We start from the raw sequence: 19,428 nt of genomic DNA on the forward strand, positions 1-19,428 counted from the left end.
GTCTCCTGAAGGTACACCCATGACAGCTAACTACAGAAGTGAATACTGAAGTTCTTGCTTAAATTCCTGCAGAGCTGGCGGCCTGAATCTGTTTATGTAAGGTATACTGACTCCCCAAAAGTACTGATGTGAATGACAACAGAATGAGATTCTTTGGAAATAATTTATTCACCTGCACACCAGGCACGTTACCATTCTAAGAGCCAGAAATTGTGATGGTACTTACTTTGTACCAAAAATCCACGCTACGTTAAAGCCTTCTACTGAAAGGTATCGTATTACAATACTTAAATTTTGTGTTCATGTTGTTAATTCCATACTGCTATGATATGGTAGCACTACTCCCTTTGCAGGGCTGTGGCTGAATGACACGAATGAGTGCAAACTTCTCCAGTATACATAGGAACAGACAGAACCTCAAAAGCAAGGTGAGTCACCTGAAGCAGACTTCTGCAGTCTTCAAAATAAAGGGCTAGCTGAAACGAGACCTTTGCTGCATACTGAAAATACTCCAAATAAGCAGGCACTGTGGAAAATTGCCTCCACTTCTAAAAGGTGTGTGTGTGTGTGTGTGTTTGTATAGAATCTATACATCTGCTGACACATTAGCCTCATGCTTAATGCATGTACACTAAATTCTGTACACGTGGATATGATGGTATCTCATACAGCTGCATTTAGGTAATATTATACTTTCTACAGTCCTAGTCTGATTTCTGGTTTTTCTCATTTTCTGACTAATATCAAATGTGACATATAGATGCAGGATGACCAACACTCTAAGCATTTGCTTACCTACTGAATTTTACTCTTATGGCTGGGAGCTCATAATTATAAGACAATCTGAAGAGAACATCATCAATACCTCAGATCTGCAAATGCTGACTTTTCTTAATGGTTCAAAGAAGGTACCACTTATTGGGGAAAAACAACAACAACAACAACAACAACAACAACAAAAACCCAAGGAAATTAAAGCAAATCAGCAACAGAAAAGACCATGGGACTAAACTAAAACTATTAACCAAGAGTATCTTGCCAAAAGCACATAAAATGAAGAGTGGCTTCTGCTAGGATGCGAGAACAGTGACATCTCGTGGAGCTTCTATAGAAGTGAGTTTATAGAGGGACAGAGCGAGCTGCTCTGCAGCGCTGTGCAAGTAAAAGAAACACTACCTCAATAGTTTATTTAATACATATACTATCACTACTATTTAGTAAAAATTAGGCTTTATTGCTTTTTTAATGAGGAGTGAAAATAAATTAAAAAAAAAAAAAAAAAAAAGCAGGTAAAGAACTACTAGGAGAAACTTTTGAAACAAAATTAATGGAGTGTAGTCCAAATATCTCTGCAGCAATCCCTTTTGCTCTCCCAGGAAGTAGATTTATTACTTAGACATTACTTATCCAATATTATAATCGCACAAGGGAGAAACTGTAAGGTATCAAGCAAGGAATTATGCTGTAAAGGCATAAAGTCAGACATGAAAATGACATAAATATTAAGTGTTTGAAAAAACCCAACACCAATATTTAATAAATAAAGCACGGGTTAATTATACTAATCCTCTCCACTCATTATGAGACTATGCCAAATTTGTTATATGTACTTCTTGAGAATGAAAAATTATATCACAACAGGAAACTAAAATAATACATCCTACTTTCCAGCACAGCACGTAACATTTGGACCCTTCAGATTTTACCAGAGTAAGTTTCTTTAACAAATCTTCAGCTGCTGTAAAATGTCATAACTCAGCAAACAGATACAACTGACAGTTGGTAACATGCAAAAAAAAACCTGATTTTTTTAAACAAGATTGCACTCAAACTGAGTTATAAAAACATAACATTTACAACTCGGAAGATGACATTTTCCTACCACAATGTTTGTGTGTTCATCTTATTTCATTTTACCTGAGTAACCCAAGTAAACAGATTACAAGGCAATTAAAATATATTAGCTAATACAAGGTTTACTGGACTTTTCATATATAGAAATGTACTTTGACACTATTTGCAGTTTTACAAATACAAAATGAATAAAAATTTTAAAACATATTTACTGAGCAGCAATGTCTTTGTTATCTGGATAGATCAACAGGTACAGTGGAATGATGTACAGAATTTATCATTTAGTTTTCTACACAACAGCTTTTGTGCAATCTGGTTTTTAATGTGCATTTAAAGAACTGCTGTCAACATCACAGATCTCTAATATTTACTGGTGCCAGAAATAAAGAGTACAGAAAAGGACAACAGCTCCTAAAATAATACTGTGCTACGCAGACATCTGTACAGAATTCAAATAGTGCATATTTATCGATGTTTGATGAGGAATAATATTTAGCTGCTAATACAGACAATGGCATTTACAGGTATTACGTTTGGTATAGTAAGTATGGACAAATGAGTTTGTCCACATATAAACATCAAAGGAAAATTAGGAAATGATGTAATCACTGCATCTTTCATTTCAACTTGCAGAAGATTAGTATGGTAGGAAAAAATCCTTTACAGTAGCAATGAAATAATTCAGAAGCATTGTCAAAACAAAAGTAATTCAGCTTTATTTTATAGTCATCAAGTTAAAAAAAACAAACAAACAGGTTATTTCTGATAGTCTTGGTAGTGTACTTCTGTGTTATGTACCTGGCCGGTGTTTCCTCCTCTGTTTGTGCTCTATTCACTTGATCGCTTTTGATTTTTATTTCTTAGTTGCTTTAGTCCAATGTCAATCCATAGACACTAAAGCACGGTGAATGTATGATTTGAAGACTGGTGTGAGCGAAAAAAACGTAGGGATATATTTGCTCTTAAGAGGTAAGCTTGGAGTAACTTGGAGGAGAAAACTTGCGCTTCAAGTACTTGAGAATGTAAAGTGGAAGACAGCTTACAACAGTGATTGCTGACACTTTCCACAGGAAGGTCACAGTTGTGATAAAGGCAACATCTGCAGGAATAAAGAGGGCAAATTAATAATGGGAGCTGATAACACGGAAGCTGGAACTTTCATAGCGCAAAGTCAAGCAAACTCCCTTAAAGGTTTGCTTATGCAAATTAGAACAAATTAAGAACAGACAGATCAAGAATAAAAAAGCAACACAGAGAGAAAGTTAACCTCAGCATTTCATTTTTGCCAACTATTTTCTTTAAATGAAAGCTTCAGAGTCTCTTTACGCCCCTTACGCAGTTTTGCAGCACAGGGTGAATTCAGGGGAACCAGGATCTCAGTTTAGTACCAAGAGCTTCCCATGTTAAAGGTTAAACCAGTTTATTGTTTTTCTACTCCTATAAACTATTCATATCTACTGTAATACAATTTCCCAACCAGACATTCTGATAATGTTCTTGGATGCTGTATTCTATATTCAGATCATTTCTCTCTGAAATAGATGCAACAACTAGACCAAATGATTCTTAAAACTTCACAAATTAATTCATGGCCCGAATATGTGAAGAAAAAGCAATGTAATTATGTTGCCACAAATCACGGTCAAAAGCTATTTTCTATGGCAAATATGACAAGAAAGGTGACATCCTACACTTGCTACTGAAACTTTAGACCATATTTTGCAATGGTCAGGTTGTACTTAAGAATCACAGAAACCCCCCCAACCACCTCCCTCCACACCCCCCACCCCGCAAGTTATCTTCCAGAAAAGTTAAACTTCACCTACCTAAGAAAGCTCCAAAAGACACTCTGCCTATACCTGTCACACAAGGGTGAGAACGAAAATGAAAGGATAGTTTTACAGAAAATACAGAAGTTATGTGAAAAAAATATTAGACAAGACTAGCTACAAAAAAGAAAAACAAAAAAGGAAATGAAAAAGATGTTAGTAGCATTAACTGGAATATTACTGCTTTTCACATGACAATCAGAAGGTTTTAAACAGCAATTCAACAAAAAATTTGAAAATAGATTCATTTGGTTTTGTTTTGAGGCTGCAAGTAATTAGGCAGTTTTCTTACATCTTGCCTGAGTCGTCTTCGAAGTATAATTAAATGTATAAGCAACTTGATTAGAGCTGTTTTAAATGTGAATGAAAATTAACTTCAAAATGATGCAGCAAAAGAAATGCGTTAGTGCTCCAACTTCGCTCATTTAAGAACACTTTCTATATTAGATTTCAATGTGTAATTTTGCTATGTTGTTTTAGCCTAAGCCTGCTTAGACATACTAAGAGCCTAAAAGCCCACGTAACGTATCACTGAGACATGCCTAATGAAGTCACTGAATGCAATTAATTCAGAAACCTAAAAACTGAGTTACTTCCAGGCCTCGGAGCTGTAGAGCAGCATCAAGTCTTTTAGTTTTTCAGATTTTGAGTATGTTGTCATACTTGTCACCTTGTCACAGTAAAATGATTACACAGTAAAATACATCTCTACAAGAGCTCATGAAATTGTAGCCTTTTCAGTATCTTTAAAATGTTCTTCAGTGAAGAAGAAAAGTAGAAAAGCTAAGACCCCAGGCTACAAGAAGCTATTCTAACATTTACTTAGCTGGTTACGCTTGGCCAGCAAACACAGGGATAGTAAAAGTACTCCCCTTTACAGAAGGGTTTACAATAAACAAAGTCCCTGTTTTTTGTTTGTTTGTTTGTTTGTTTGAAGCAATTATGAACACCACCTGGAGGTGTTTCTCACTGAGAAATACCTAGAAAGGATGGAAAGACTTGTTGCTATCAACGCGGATGATTTAAAAAGGCAAAGCAGCAAGTTTTGTTTTATGAAGTCCCTGGAAGATTGGAGCAAAGAGCTAGTACTTGTACATGTTCTTGCCATCTGGCTGGGGAGACTCTGGAATCAACCCAATTATCTCTATTAAAGACTCTGTTTATTAGTGTCAGAGAAATGAAAAAGGTTCTCCGGAAAACCTGAAATAGCGTGTAATATTAAAACACAACTCTTCATAAATCTGGAAGTTAACAGATCACTTGAGACAGGTGGCAGAGCATTTAGCTATTAAAAAAAATAATGTAATTACACCACCCCGGTGTTGAACACCTGGGACAGCAGGGAGTGAAAGCAGAACTTTGCAATTACTAGAAACTACCATATAGCACATTTAATTCTGCTATAAGGAGTAACAAGAAAGGATCTTCTTACTCATCATCTCCTGTAAAACAGAGGAAGGAGGAGCTTGATGCTACTCCTATACTGGGGTATAATCACAGTTATTTTATGTATTTCTGTAATTTACATCTATAAAATCACGCTAAGACCAAGATAATTTACTGAAAGACAATTAGATATAAAAAGAAATATGTATTATTGTGACACTCAGATCCTTAGACTGTTAAGATTTATACGTCTCTCCTTTTATCTTGTGAATTATGAATAATGAGAACCATAAGACACAGTATGGCATACTGTATTTAAAACAAAGCAAGTTATATAGAATCTTATTGTAATTATGAAATAGATTGATTATATAAAATATCAATAACTTTCTGCCTCTATTTTAGCCTGTATTGCTAAACCTTCCAGTTTGGCAATGCTTCAGCTCTTCAGCTAGGGGTAATTGGATAGAAAAATCACAAGGTTGGTGAATGATTCTCATTTTATCAAACCACATCCATTTCAGTAGTACCAATCTCAAAGGCAATTTAAGATGAGCAGCTTGGATTGTCATTGGAAGATGAGATCAGGGAGGGGAAGAGCATGTGAGGTTTGATTTAAAAGTTTATCACCCAGATAAATCATACTAACAGGAAAAATGACAATCAAACCCCAGGACAAAAAGGCAGAAGAATATTTTAAAACAACATGAATTAAATCCAATTTCTTACGGTGAAAGCTCTATTTCATAACCTAAAATTTATAAATCATTCCTAACCAAAATGAGAAAAAAACACTTAAAAATTTTGTTATAAAACTTTCCTTGCTAAAACACTATTACTTACCAAAGTATTCATTTAGAAATGCAAGAGAGGCCACATAGCAGCCAAGACTGAGAAATTCAGCCACCACCATTAACCAGTGCCATGTTCGTATGGTCAGTGCAACCATCAAGAGCTCAGTCAAGATAAGGGCAGTGAAGGAAATGGCAACAACATGTACAAATTCAGATTCAAAAAGCAGCAGGGCTCCATACATCAGGATACCACCTAGGAAAGGCAAACAAATGTAATACAACACTCTACAATGACATTTTAGTTCAAGTGCACACTGAACATTTTATTGCTTATTAGGAAAGTTTACTCAGTGGGTTTTTTTTAATTTTTATTTTTATTTAAATATAAGGTAACATTAGTCTTTGTAAAAAACAGATGTGACATTTATTGTACTTCTTGCATGTGAAATAAAACAACCAAAACAAAGCAGTGAAGAAACAAAACTGTTAGAAAATTAAATACCTTTTCAAGCAATATATCTGATGAACTGTCAATTAACCTGATTTTGTCTAAATTACAAAATAATAAGTGAGAGATTGTTGAAAGTGTAATTACTTTTAAATGATTACATAATTCAGATTTCTTCAACAGTACTTCTGTCATTCCATGAAAGAAAACTACTGTGTAAGTATATGCAACGTGATAAGCACTCACTTAAATTTTTCTGGATTAGAACTTAATTAAAATCATGTCCTTCTTTAGACGACACGCATCAATAAAAATAACAATCCATGCCAATCCATAGGCCTGGCACACTGCAGGAATCTCGATTTACAAGATAAACAGAAAGCAATATATATAACTGCTGATGAAATGTTAAGCTTTGGGAATTTAACCTGCTCCTGAAAAACTATACTGTTAATAGCAGATAAAAAATTCTCAGTTCAATAAATTCATGACTCTCTCCTACCTTGGTAAATACTGATTAAAACCCAGATGAGGAAGGTCTTAAATGACAAAGATCTTCCCTAAGGGAAAGAAGTGAGAGGACAGTTAAACACTGCTCAAAAAAAAATCTATTAAATTCATATATTTTAATAGTTAAGCACTCCAGAGACATTTTACAAGTATAATAAGCAGTCTTTGAAGCGATACAAGCTAAAAAGCTTCTGCTTGTTTTTACGATCGTTCACTGCAAATGTGCATAGAAATTGCATGCAGTTAAAGTCTGGGGGCAGGACAGTTAAGGTCTTAAATAGCAAACACACACTTTGGCTTGCAGTGCTACATTTAGTTTTCAAAAGAACAATGACAGTCATATTATACACTTCTTAGTGTTTTTATGTCTTATCACAAAAGCATTCTTCAAGAAAACCATAGTTACAAGTCACTTCTCCATGCTGGATGAACTATTTTCAGTCACACCATAAACATGACCGCTACTATAAGTTTTATGCAAGCACCAATGACCAAACATATTTTTAATCTTCTTGTGATAGTAAAAGTTAGTTTTAATCATGCATAAATCATACAACAAAAGCCGTACACATTCAGGACTCTCGCATTCTATGAGTATTGATGAAATATCTTAAGACTGCAGAGTTAAAAAAGATAAGCAGTTGGCCATTTTACCACAGAAGAACTGATCATTCTAGGATATACAAGAATCAGCACTTTACAGAGAAATTTAAGTGCTTCACTGCTGTAGAAACTGATTAATTAATACATTTGAGATGGTTTCAGCATGGGCTAAAATATTTTCTTGGATACACAGAGTTCATAGAAAGCTGCTAAAGGCATTTTCAGACCTCTGTATACAGTCCACTGGTTACAAACATAGAGAAAAATTTCAAGCAAAAATAAATACTCTGTTTCATTTTGTTTTTGTTTGTTTGTTTGTTTGTTTTTCCTTTGAGTGTCATTTTCCTTTCAGTACTGGGCACTATTTCCACTGTAGACCATAGCTCCCAATTACTGAGATTTGTAAAGTAAAAATAAGCTTGAGCTTTGATTCAACTTTATGAAACCAGGAATATGTCACTTCTGAGACTCTAGCAAACGCTACACAACAGGCAACAAATAATTTTCAGATGAAAGTAATCAGCTCTCACAGAATCATAGAATGATCTGAGTTGACAGGGGGTTCCAATCCCTGCCTTGGGCAGGGACAGCTCCCACTAGGTCAGACTGCCCAAAGACCCAACCAATCTGGCCTTGAACACCTCAGGGATGAGGCATCCACCACAGCTTCTCTGAGCAACCTGTTCCTGTGCCTCAGGATGAATAATTTCTTCCTTATAACTAATTTAAACCCACATTCTTTTAGTTCAAAGACATTACCCCTTGTCCTATCATTACAATATGTGATAAGGACTCTCTCCTTGTCCTTCTGTTAAGTTCTCTTTAAGCACCGAATAGTCTCTATAAATTCTCCCCATGCGTTTCTCTTCTTTGGACTGAACAACCCCAACTCTCTCAGCCTTTTGTAGTAGGAGAGGTGCTCCAGCCCTCTGGTCATCCCCATGGTCTTCTCAGGATCCACTCCAACAGGTCCATGTCCATCTGGAGCTCTAGGCTCCAAAGCTGAATGCAGGTCTTCAAGTGGGGTGTCATGAGAGCAGTAAAGATGGGGACAATCACCTCCCTCAACCTGCTAGTTACACTCCTTTTATGCAGCCCTTGATATGGTTGCTTTCTGGGCTGCAAGCATACGCTGCTGATTCATATTTAGTTTTTAATCCACCACTCTTAATCTGCTGCTTTCAATTCACCCATCACAAAGCCTGTATTCATATTTGAATCTGCTCTGACATGGGTGCAAGACTTTGCACTTGGCCTTGTTGAACTGTATGAAGTTTGTATATGCCCACCTCTCAACCCTGTCCAGATCCATCTGGATCATATCCCTTCCCTTCAGCTTGTTCACCACACCACTCAGCTTGGCTTCATCCACAAATTTACCGAGTGTGCACTCAATCTCACTGCCCATGTCACCAACAAAGATGTTAAACAATACCGGTCCTCATACAGACCCTGAGAGAAACCACTCATCATTAGTCTTCATCTCGACTTCAGGCAGTTGGCTGCAATTTTTTGAGAGCAGCCACCCAGCCAATTTCTTATTTACTGAGTAATCTCTCTATTAAATCCATATCTCCAACCTGGAGACACGGATGCTGTGTGGAACAGTGTCAGAGTACAGGTTAACTTCTTTCTATCTTTTGAAACAGAAAAATCCCATCAGCAGGTTTCCACAGACTAGCTTACAACTACCCATAGGAACTATGACATATATCTTCTAGTGATAAAATCTGCAATCTCAAAGAAGCTTAAAAGATACTGAAGAAGAGATAATCAATATCTTCAAATAGAAGAGAAAAAATTGTCATAGACTAAAATAGCGAATAGCTAATTTAATACAATTCAAATGACAAAGGATCTGAAAAGTGTCAACTCTATGATTGCAGTCTGCTGTTGAAATCTTAGACATGTCTTTGAAGAATACACTGTCCTTAGAACATCTTCCTTCTTGCTTCTGCCTTGCATCATAACACTTCTGGCAAACAGTTTAAGATGGAGCTGGAATACTTTTCAGAAAAAAACTTAAGAAAACAGTCTTGTGATTTAATTCACATCTTCAGGTAAAGAAACAATACCCTTCTATTATTTGCAGATGTATGTATGTAAAGAAACAGAAAGTACAGAATCACAGAATCATTAAGTTTGGAAAAGATCTCTAAGATCATCTAACCCAACTGTCCACTTACCACCAATGTTGCCCACATTGGTGGGCTCCTCACCATGCTCCCCACTATCACGTCTATACCTCTCTTGAATACCTCCAGGGACAGTAACTCAACCACCTCCCCAGCAGCCCATTCCACTGCCTGACCGCTCTTTCAGAGGATGAGTTCTTCTTAATATCCAACCTGAATCTCCCCTGGTGCAACTTGAGGCTGTTCGCTCTTGTCATATTACTAGTTACCTGAGAGAAGAGGCTGACCCCCATCTCACCACAATCTCCTTTCAGGAAGTTGTAGAGGGAAATAAGATCTCCTCAGAGCTTACTCTTCTCTGGACTAAACAATCTCAGTTCCCTCAGCCACTCCTCATAAGACTTATGCTCCAATTCCCTCACCGGCTTCACTGCCCTTCTCTGAACGCACTCCAGGGCCTCTATGTCTTTCCTGTAGTAAGTAGTAACTACAGATGATTCAGCGAAGACATTTCAGTCATCAATATCCATTATTTAAAGAAAGTCAGCTTTAGGAGAGTTCGGTAATAATTTTCGGAAGATGGAAAAAATTAATCCATAAATTAAATCTCTTAGTTAGAAAGGAAGAAGGTGCTGTGAAGAAATAACCAGGAAAAGCTCCCTATCACAGCTCCTAGGGTCAGACTAAAAGCAAATTTTATATCAATATACCTTTATGACTGAATTATTTCAGTCCAAAGTCTGGTGACTTAGAAGTCTATTAACAAAACCTAGTGGAACATCTGGGACCATGGATTACTTTTGTAGAACAGAAGTCTGCATTACAGTAGTTACACATTTATCTTTCATGGAATTCCTCACAAGAATAATCCTAGGAATTCAGAGTTTTTCACACCAGCAATTTCAACAGTTCTTCATATTTCAGCACTGAGAACATTCATACCTTTGTGAGATCCTTATAAAGTTCTGGATATAGCAGTGCCATTTCTGGCTTCACATCCTGATCCAACACCAGAGAGAAGACTGGAAACATAGTATATATGGTTGCATACCTATGGAAAGGATAGCAAAAAAGGATAACATTTTTGTATCATATGATTTTAAACTAATCTATTGCATTCAGCTACTCTTTTAATGTGAGTGAAGTTAAGCTGGTTATCACTGAGACAGCTTACCAGCTAACCTGGTTTTGAGATTCTGAGAGCTGCCATTTTTGAGAAGAGATTTTATATGAAAAAAAAGTCTTTTTTTCCCCCTGCATATATCACCCAAAATTAATTGTCTGCTACACTGTGCTTCTGCATTTTGATAACAAGTTCAAAGATCTTGCATTTGAATTCATAAACACAAGATGGCGTGAAACCTAAAGAAAAAACAAGCGCCATGTTTCTGACATCACAGTAAGGTAGGAAGATGAACCAAAGTCTTAACAGCTAAGGAAGTGGCTTTGGATTTTATGCACACATTAGTTGTGTACTTTCAGAGGGATTTAGCATAACTATTTTAAATAAAGTAAAACAAGAAGTATAAGAAGAAGCTCTTAGGACACAGGGGGCAGAGAAGAAGGTCAAACATGAATATATGCATATACCTCAGCCGAGTGATTCTGGGAGGTATATCTCTAAAGCAGCTTTTGCAGAAGGATCAGTGTGCTCCTAATTCTATGTACATGATTCAGAAAGAAAACCAATGTACCAGACTTACTTAACGAACTTCCAGAGGAAATTTCATAGTAGCTTCAGCTCCATTTTTTAACAAATGAATCTGTAATGGTCATTGAGGCTTGTCTAGCAATTTGCATAATAGTTGAAACTGGTTGTCAGATTTCCTCTATTGTTTTTTGCTCTGAATGTCAAAAATACTATATGATATTTTCTTCTAAAGCTATGCAGATTTGTGTCTTCAGAGAACTTTCCCACCTCATACAGTGGATATAATTGTATGTCCAAACTAGTTTGAATTTTCTTTTATAGGCTCATTCCAGGTCTTATTAGCATACCAATGATAAATGTCTAAAAAAATGGGGCAGACACCAACTATAGGATGCTATTTAACAACTTGGCTGGATGTAATTATTAATAGATATTGTAACTGTTGGTATGAACTTACCCTACCATCAGGAAACCTTGGTACAAGGGAACAGATGCAAAATAGAAGACTGATGAAAATACAGCCTACGAAAAAAGAAAATAATTACATATTTAATAAAATGCTATATATGAAACATTAGAATAAGGAAAAAAGAATACTACATAAGATTTTTTGACATTTCAAAGAGATGTAGTGATTTTAACTGTTCTGAAAACAAAGTTTTAAATACCTGCATAGTTGAAATAATAAGGCCTCGGTGCATGACAAATTGACCAAGTGCTGCTGATCTTTTGTAACTGTTTCGACCATGTACCATCAGCAGCCTACCTATGTGTTTAAACTGTGTGATAGAGAAGTCAGCTGCTAGAGAGGCTTGTTTTCCCTCCTAGAACAAAACAAAAATTCAAAGTATAAAACTGTGTAGAACATATGCTTCAAATTTCAAAATTCTAAATCATAATTCATTTTACAAATTACAAACTTTGCTACTATTGCTTCAGAAATCAATTCTGCCACGTGATGCAAAAGACAGTTCTTTGGCGTGTGTCTTAAAAACAGTACAGTTGCTATAACAAGTGTGTTTAATGGCCTAACTTGCATCTTTCAGGTAAATTAATAGATTCACAGAGGTAACTGTAGTGTTCTCTGCTTTTCTTGCTTTATGTATTAAAAAAGAAAAAACAGAGAACATAGAAGCAGAGAAATTACTGGTTCAAAGAATAAGCATTTTCTATCGCCTTAAAGTATACTTTAATTCAAAATGTTCAATTTACTACCATCTAAGAATCATGTTACACTTGACAATGAAACTAGTAACAGTACCTTGCCTTCAATTCCAATTCCACAGTCAGCTGCTTGGATCATGCTGACATCATTTCCTCCATCACCTGAAAAATATCACTGCAATATTCAGCTCTTCAGCGGTTTTACTCTCATGAGCTTAGCAATATTTTAGAAACTTCCTACTATAGCTTTACATTCTCACAGTTAGCCTATGGATTATGATTAATGACTTCAGCAATCAAGACTTTTCCCTGAGGAAGAACAAAGAAAAACACACCTTTCTCATGGTATTTTCTTCTACAGTTGTGTAAATACCTGGTGATTGATGAAGACATCTTTTCAGTTTTGCTTGAATTCTTTCTCAAAGGTGCCATCTACTGTGTAAATTTATTACAGATTTAACTACTGCAAAGGAAGATAGTGTCAACAGTTACCTATTGCACATGTGCGTTTTCCAGTGTGATGCTGTAACAGTTTCACAATATGGGCTTTTTGGGTGGGAGAACATCGGCAGCATACTACGGCAGGACACTGGCAAGCCAACTCTACAAATTCATGCTCATAATATTTCAGACAAACCTAAGGGAAAAAATATGTTGACATTTATTTTAAAGATTAAATAATACAACATGTGCTCTAATACAAACACGGAGTATGAAGATCTCTTCTATGAGGTTTTGCTTGCATGGCATCTTTCTGGAAGAGATACCTGAAAGAGCCACTTTCTTCCAAATGCAACCTATTACTTTAAACTGACATTCATTTCATTTAAACAGATAACATGCTTTAGATTTAAACAAAGAAACAGTACCATGGCATGCTGTACACAAATCTCTTTCTGTTACTGCACAGGAGACCAGAGAAACAACAAAATTTGAACGTATATCACTCTATCACTACTCAGTGAAAAAAAGTAGTGACTCTTACAACATGGTCAAATACTGGAAAAAGTTTAAGAGCATGAAGACACCAATATACTTCACGAATACATTAATTTTATGTTTGTGAAGTATAAATACGATTTGATGGAAACCAAACTCTTACCTCAAGTGAGTCCCCAGATATCACCAAGGCACAGTCATGCTTCCTCCTAAAGGCATTTAGTTCTAAGTGAGCCTCTCCTCGAGTAGTAACCTTTAATAAAAATCACTTACTCAAAAGATTTTTTTTAAGAGCAAACAAAATCCAAACAACAATCTCCCCCAACACACCTCCCTAAACAAATCAAGTGTTGAGAAGTCATATCGAAAAGGCTTTGCATTTCAACAAATGTTTTATCCTAATGCAGTACCTATGTGGCTGCAAGTTTCTAATCCTTATGGACTAAACAAGTAATCCTCAAACTAGGAAAATGCGTGTAGTCAGCCTAACTGGCTCCTCACTGAAGTAGATCAAGTCTAAAATACAATTAAAACACTTCAAGTTGACCTGAGTCTTTCCATCTTTGTTAAACCAAACAAATAGTTCTCAAGTCAGAGAAAAAAAAAAAAAAGAGAGACTTTTTAAACCAATAAAACATATTCTTAGCATAATGCGAAATGCTCATATTGGTAGTTCTTTCAGTTTGGATAAGTAGACAAGAGTTCAAGAGACATAGAAAAATGCTCACTGGATGGTACAGTTTAAAATAATTACATTATACGCTATTTTTTTTTTTTTAATTTACATGACTATTGTTCCAGAGAGGCCCAGCTGTGAAATATGCAAAAAAAAAAACCCAACCAACTCAAACCAAATGGTTCAAAGGTTACTAAATGGATTTTAGAAGGTTTTGAGCTAGAACACAAAGCATAAAAATCTGAAAGTAAAACCAGATTTTGAAGAGAGGCTTTTTTTCCTTTCTTTCTTTTACCTTCATTAAACTATCAACTTCTTTTACAGCTATCATGTAGGAATAGTTAGAAGACAGAATAAAACCAACAGAGATTACACCTCTAGTTTTGGATCTGTCAGCACTTTAACTAAAGATTTAAGGCATGCAAGTCTTAATCCTGTTACTACATAGAATCAGATGGAGTCTACCACACAAAATTGGGGTACATTAAAATGCACGTAATTGGAAACAACCCATACATATTGCCCAATCCAGACTTTTTTTGTCTCTTCCTACACTGAAAGCTGCTATTCTGCCAACTGTTAGGAAACAAGGGTTGCACTGGTTCCTATAATCTTTCTGCATTACAGAGATGTCAGCAGTTGGCAAACACTGATGAGCTCTAGCTTTTACCTAACAGGAAGTATTTTTTCTTTGTAAATATCTCTAGAACAATATATCAATTAATTTCATTACAAAATAAACAGGCTGACTAAAAAGAGCATGAAAAAATACATCTTTCTGGGAAGCCAAATTAGTAAATAATTTATTCACTAATTTGTAGGTAAAATAAAAGTGCTTGGTATTTTCTTAAATTAATCCACTAGTTTTTTCTTTGCAACAAACATAGCCAGAGAAATAATGTTATATTAATCTATTTTCTAACTAATTTAAAACTTCGTGTATTCTAAGTTAACACAGTTTTATGTTGATCTTATTAGCCAAGGTAATGAAAATAAAAATCTGACTCAAACTAAATAGATTTTGTTCAGGAAGACTTAATTTGTAATGTTACAATGTGGAAAGGTCAACAAAAATTGATCTGAAGTTTTATCAGTAGCATTAATAATTTAATTGCAAATAGTGGTCTGCAGGGCCTAATTTGCCATTCTGATGCTTCATAAGAAACTACATTTACATGTAAATTATATTCATACAATTATTTCTTTAGGTGCAAGTGGTTCATTTAGAATAAACACAGACATTATGTCTGATAGCACTGCATCAAAGTTTGGAAGAATCCTTATTTTTGTTTGAGTTCAGTGGACTTGATGCCATGTAAATATAACAAAAATGTACAGAGACATTCAGTTTACTTTTCTAACAATTATCTTAAGCAGTGTGCTAATAAAATGCAATATTTATTAGAAAAATCATAATGGACAGAAACTTCCAACTGTCTCATTTTGATTCAAACTGTGGCATCACAGCTTAATTCAGAAGTAAGTCTGCGTGAGTCTAAAGAGTGCTGTTAATGGAAATGTTAGAACAAGCTTGAACCATATTCAGATTGCACAAATTCCTAGAATCCTTCCTACTGTCTCAGCATCTTGCAAAGACTTCCCTCCATCCAAGAGGTGACTTACTATATTCATTGTTATAAGCGCGGAGTGTAAAACACTTTTAATCCCATCAATTTTGTAACGAGTGGCCAATAGAAATCAAATAAAGCAACACTGGTATTAGCTGCGTTTTGAAGAATCCAACAGTAAAGCTGGACCTATACTTACAGGTCTGAAAATGTGAATATCCTGAGTCCTAGACACTAAGTGAGAACTTTTTGCAATGCAAGTTGCTGTCTCCAGTTTATCTCCTGTTAACATCCATATCTGCAAAAATAATGTAAAAGTTAATTCTCTTGGATATTTTTGTGTCCATCGTCCATATCTAACTAACATGTCACTCCAAACTTCATTTGATACTGCATGAGATTAGATTACCATGGAATGTATACCAATGTATGACTTTTTAACTAAAATTAATGAACAGTTTTTACTGCAGTAACTCACAAAGAAAAGAAGTGTCTGTCTTTAAACAGCTTCCATTCCGCTTTGCCTCACACAAAGTTTATGTCTCAATTTACATGAAGACAAGGGGAAATTGTAGCAACCCACTGGCAGTTGAACAGCAGAGAAAGCAGAAAAGCCTTTCCCCATCGTCCTGAACGTGCTTGGGACATAGCATATTTCTTTCTTTGGATGAGCCTGAATATACGCAAATATAAATAACGTATTGTAAAAAAAAACATAAAAAAAAAACCCCTCAAAAAAAGCCCCCACACAACCAAACCAAAAATACTCTCCCTCGTGTTAGTGTATGATATGATATGATATGATATGATATGATATGACATGAAATGATATGTATGTCAACAGTTCACATTCATTACCTTTATTCCAGCATTTCTTAGCATCTCTAGAGTTGGTCTAACATCTGCTTGCAGTTGATCTTCTACTCCAGTGAGACACAGCAATTCCATTTCCCGCTCCAAACTCTCTACAACAGCAGCAACTTTCAGGTTTCTATCATGTATGCTTAACTTTGCTTGGTTATATCGACTCTGTTTGTGCAAACACAGAACCACTTAGACTTGGTTGTGACTCATAAAAAAAAAGAAATAAACATTCTGTCTATCAATCGGTTATAAAAAGAGGTTGTATTTAAACATCTTCAATAAAGAAGAAGGTTAAAAGTGAATTCCACATGTTTTTCTGACAAGTCATCTCCAGAGAACCCTCTGAAGACCTATCAGACCTAATCAGGCATCACAGCATCTAAACAGAAATTGCCCTAATCTTTGAGAATAAGTAGATTGTTTGGTCATACTAACATACAGAATTAACATGCTGGCTTCTGGGGAAATACAATCCAGTGATGTAATACATTTAAACAGTATCCTGCATATAACTACAGAAAAATCACTAATCAATCTATAATAGTGTGTCATACTTCAAACATTGGTATTTTTAATACAAGTCCTCTTTATTAATAGAATAAAAAAGAGGAATGTTCCCCTTGAAGTAACTAAAGGCAAAATACAACAGCTATGCTAATAATATCGATCATTTTGTCTTTCCATACCTCAAAATCTTGATACTGTTCTTCAGTCAGTGACTTCTTGGCAACAACCAGAGTACGCAGCCCTTCTCGAGCCATATTACCACACTAAATGGATCAAAAGATAGAATAATTATGCAAATATGTAACTGTATGCTCATATTTCACACTATATGACTGTACGTTAACAGAGTATGTCTGTAGCATAGAAGCTGATGTTTCTTTAGGCTGTAGATAACTTAGGAGAAACCACAAAAAGAATAAAAAAATTCACTTCAGTTTTCCCAATCTGGTATACTATTGGCACGCCAATTAGATTTTTTCTCCTAGCTTAAAGAAAAATTCCTGTAGGTGAAAGTTTAAAAATAAAACTGTTTTTAAAGCATGCATCAGAGCTAAATTTTTGTTTTCAGAGAAACACACTTCTTGTCAGAGAAAGGTCTGTAGATTAAAATACACATGGAATAGCACGTCATAATGAAAAACAAGGCTGTCCATTGCTAAACACGTATTGATTTGACCTCATAAAGCTAAATAAATTAAACAAGTATTTTACGATTAATTGTGCATCATTATCGCCAAAAGTAATTTTTATGACATTTGCTAGGTCTTCAGGGAGTTTAATTTATTCATGTCCCTGAATAAATCAAGCTGCCCTGCAGCAGATATTGATTCATATTGCCAATACCATTATGAACATACATGGTGTAATCATTGTATTAACATATTGTCTGTATGTAGGGTCAAAATAAGATGATTGCTGGTACCTACTAGAATGACACAGAGAAAAACACTAATCAGTTTTGAAGTTTGGTCACTAGCTATTTGATATTAAATTTAACAAATATTGTAAAAAGCTATTTCAATGTACCTCCATTGCATATTAAATTTCGTAATTCATAATCATACTTCACTGCAGAAATTATAAAAGGTTTATTCAGGATAAATAGATTTATAAGAAAATACTTCTCAGAAGTAATTTCGTTTCATGTGAAAGATCAGTCAATGAAAAACAAATTTGCTTGTGTTAAGTATGAATACATTTTGCTCTGACTACTAACTTTGTTTTTCTCTATGTATTATAAAAGAATACAAAAAAATTCTAAACCATTAAAACTCACTCAGGGTATGATTAACTGAACTTGAAAAGCCATTGTATTGGCTCAGGATCTCTTAAACCTACTCCAATAACATTTGATATTTCTGTTAGATTTATATATATATATATGTCAAAAATATATTTTGGCTCTATTTCTTACCTCTTCTTCTAACCAATCATTGTACTGTACAATAGTGGACATCGCAACATCTGCACCCTTCATGTAAAATGTAATTTCTCCTGAAGACTCATCCTAAAATTTTACAGGAGAAACAGAAAAAAGATCTGTTTATACAGTCCAAAAATCACCTACAAACAACCTGTCTTCTGAAGTAGTCAATAGAATATCATTTATAAAAGATGAAGTAACTTGCAGAGGGTTAGATAAGTTTTTCTTGACGTTAACATTTCCAATGATTTCTCTGATTCCATAGAGATACAAGTTCCCTACTTTCCCGTAATAGAAGACCAGTTCTAACTGAAGTCAATGTATCAGGTTCTCAGCATCCATAACATGCCTGTTCTTCCTAAAGTTTAAAATCTCATTGTTATGCCCACCCTAACTACTGAAATATTTGTTTCTTTTGTGGTATTCATTCTTAATTTAAAAACAGAAAGTTTGCTCTGTATCTTTCAAGTAACTGGAAATTAACAAATAATGCTGTTACGCATATTATAATGATTCAACAGTCATGACGTAGTCAAACAATTCACACTCAGGCAAGTATTACCTAAATCAGGAGTTTGTGATGCATGATCTGTTGCAGAAATAATAGATTCACCTAATCTGCAGGCTTCTCATAGTAGCTCTGAACATGTCTCTAACACACTGTTAAACAGTGCTAAATAGTGCCAACTGCATTTAATGAAACACAGACTTTCCAAGTTCCCTCCAGACCTGAGCACACATACACGCTGTCTGAAGTATCTCTGCCCAAGGCTGATGGCATGCTTGGTTTGTCATCCATTGGCAAGTATGGAATGGGATGAGTTTGATAGGTAGTTAACTAGCATGTAGTACTGATCTAAACATGCAGCCATGTCTGATGCTGTTCTGGCTGTCTGCTTTTAGACAGGGAGAGGCAGAAATACATAGCGTGTGCATGTCTTTATATTAGCAGAGGTTTAAACCTTCCTTTACATGGTGTGGTGGCTTCCTTGCATTTGAGGTTTTAATAATCATTACTGCGTCCCAACCTGGATGTCTAACAGACAACTAAGCATGTATCTGGTACACTCAGACCTG

General features: G+C 35.3%; 1 protein-coding gene across 3 annotated transcripts in view; it reads right to left on the bottom strand.

Annotated features, from left to right (window-relative positions):
* Positions 1-1,213: 1,213 nt before the first annotated feature.
* The window catches only part of ATP9B (ATPase phospholipid transporting 9B (putative)), a 168,005-nt gene continuing 149,790 nt past the window's right edge, over positions 1,214-19,428 (bottom strand). The window contains exons 17-30 of one of the 3 annotated variants that reach the window (XM_003640746.6): positions 18,343-18,435; positions 17,108-17,191; positions 16,416-16,586; positions 15,757-15,855; positions 13,477-13,566; positions 12,867-13,011; positions 12,472-12,536; positions 11,879-12,034; positions 11,668-11,732; positions 10,502-10,610; positions 6,814-6,871; positions 5,913-6,116; positions 3,681-3,713; positions 1,214-2,953 (exon numbers count right to left, since the gene is read on the bottom strand). In XM_003640746.6, the coding sequence (XP_003640794.1) occupies positions 2,817-2,953; positions 3,681-3,713; positions 5,913-6,116; positions 6,814-6,871; positions 10,502-10,610; positions 11,668-11,732; positions 11,879-12,034; positions 12,472-12,536; positions 12,867-13,011; positions 13,477-13,566; positions 15,757-15,855; positions 16,416-16,586; positions 17,108-17,191; positions 18,343-18,435 (1,509 nt within the window). In that variant the 3' untranslated portion in view covers positions 1,214-2,816. Of the gene's footprint in view, positions 2,954-3,680; positions 3,801-5,912; positions 6,117-6,813; positions 6,872-10,501; positions 10,611-11,667; positions 11,733-11,878; positions 12,035-12,471; positions 12,537-12,866; positions 13,012-13,476; positions 13,567-15,756; positions 15,856-16,415; positions 16,587-17,107; positions 17,192-18,342; positions 18,436-19,428 lie in introns of all 3 variants that reach the window. The other 2 variants (XR_005857867.2, XM_025147637.3) reach the window with 2 other exon arrangements.

The sequence above is a fragment of the Gallus gallus genome, chromosome 2 (genome assembly GCF_016699485.2).
Source record: "Gallus gallus isolate bGalGal1 chromosome 2, bGalGal1.mat.broiler.GRCg7b, whole genome shotgun sequence".
Taxonomy (NCBI): Eukaryota; Metazoa; Chordata; class Aves; order Galliformes; family Phasianidae; genus Gallus; species Gallus gallus.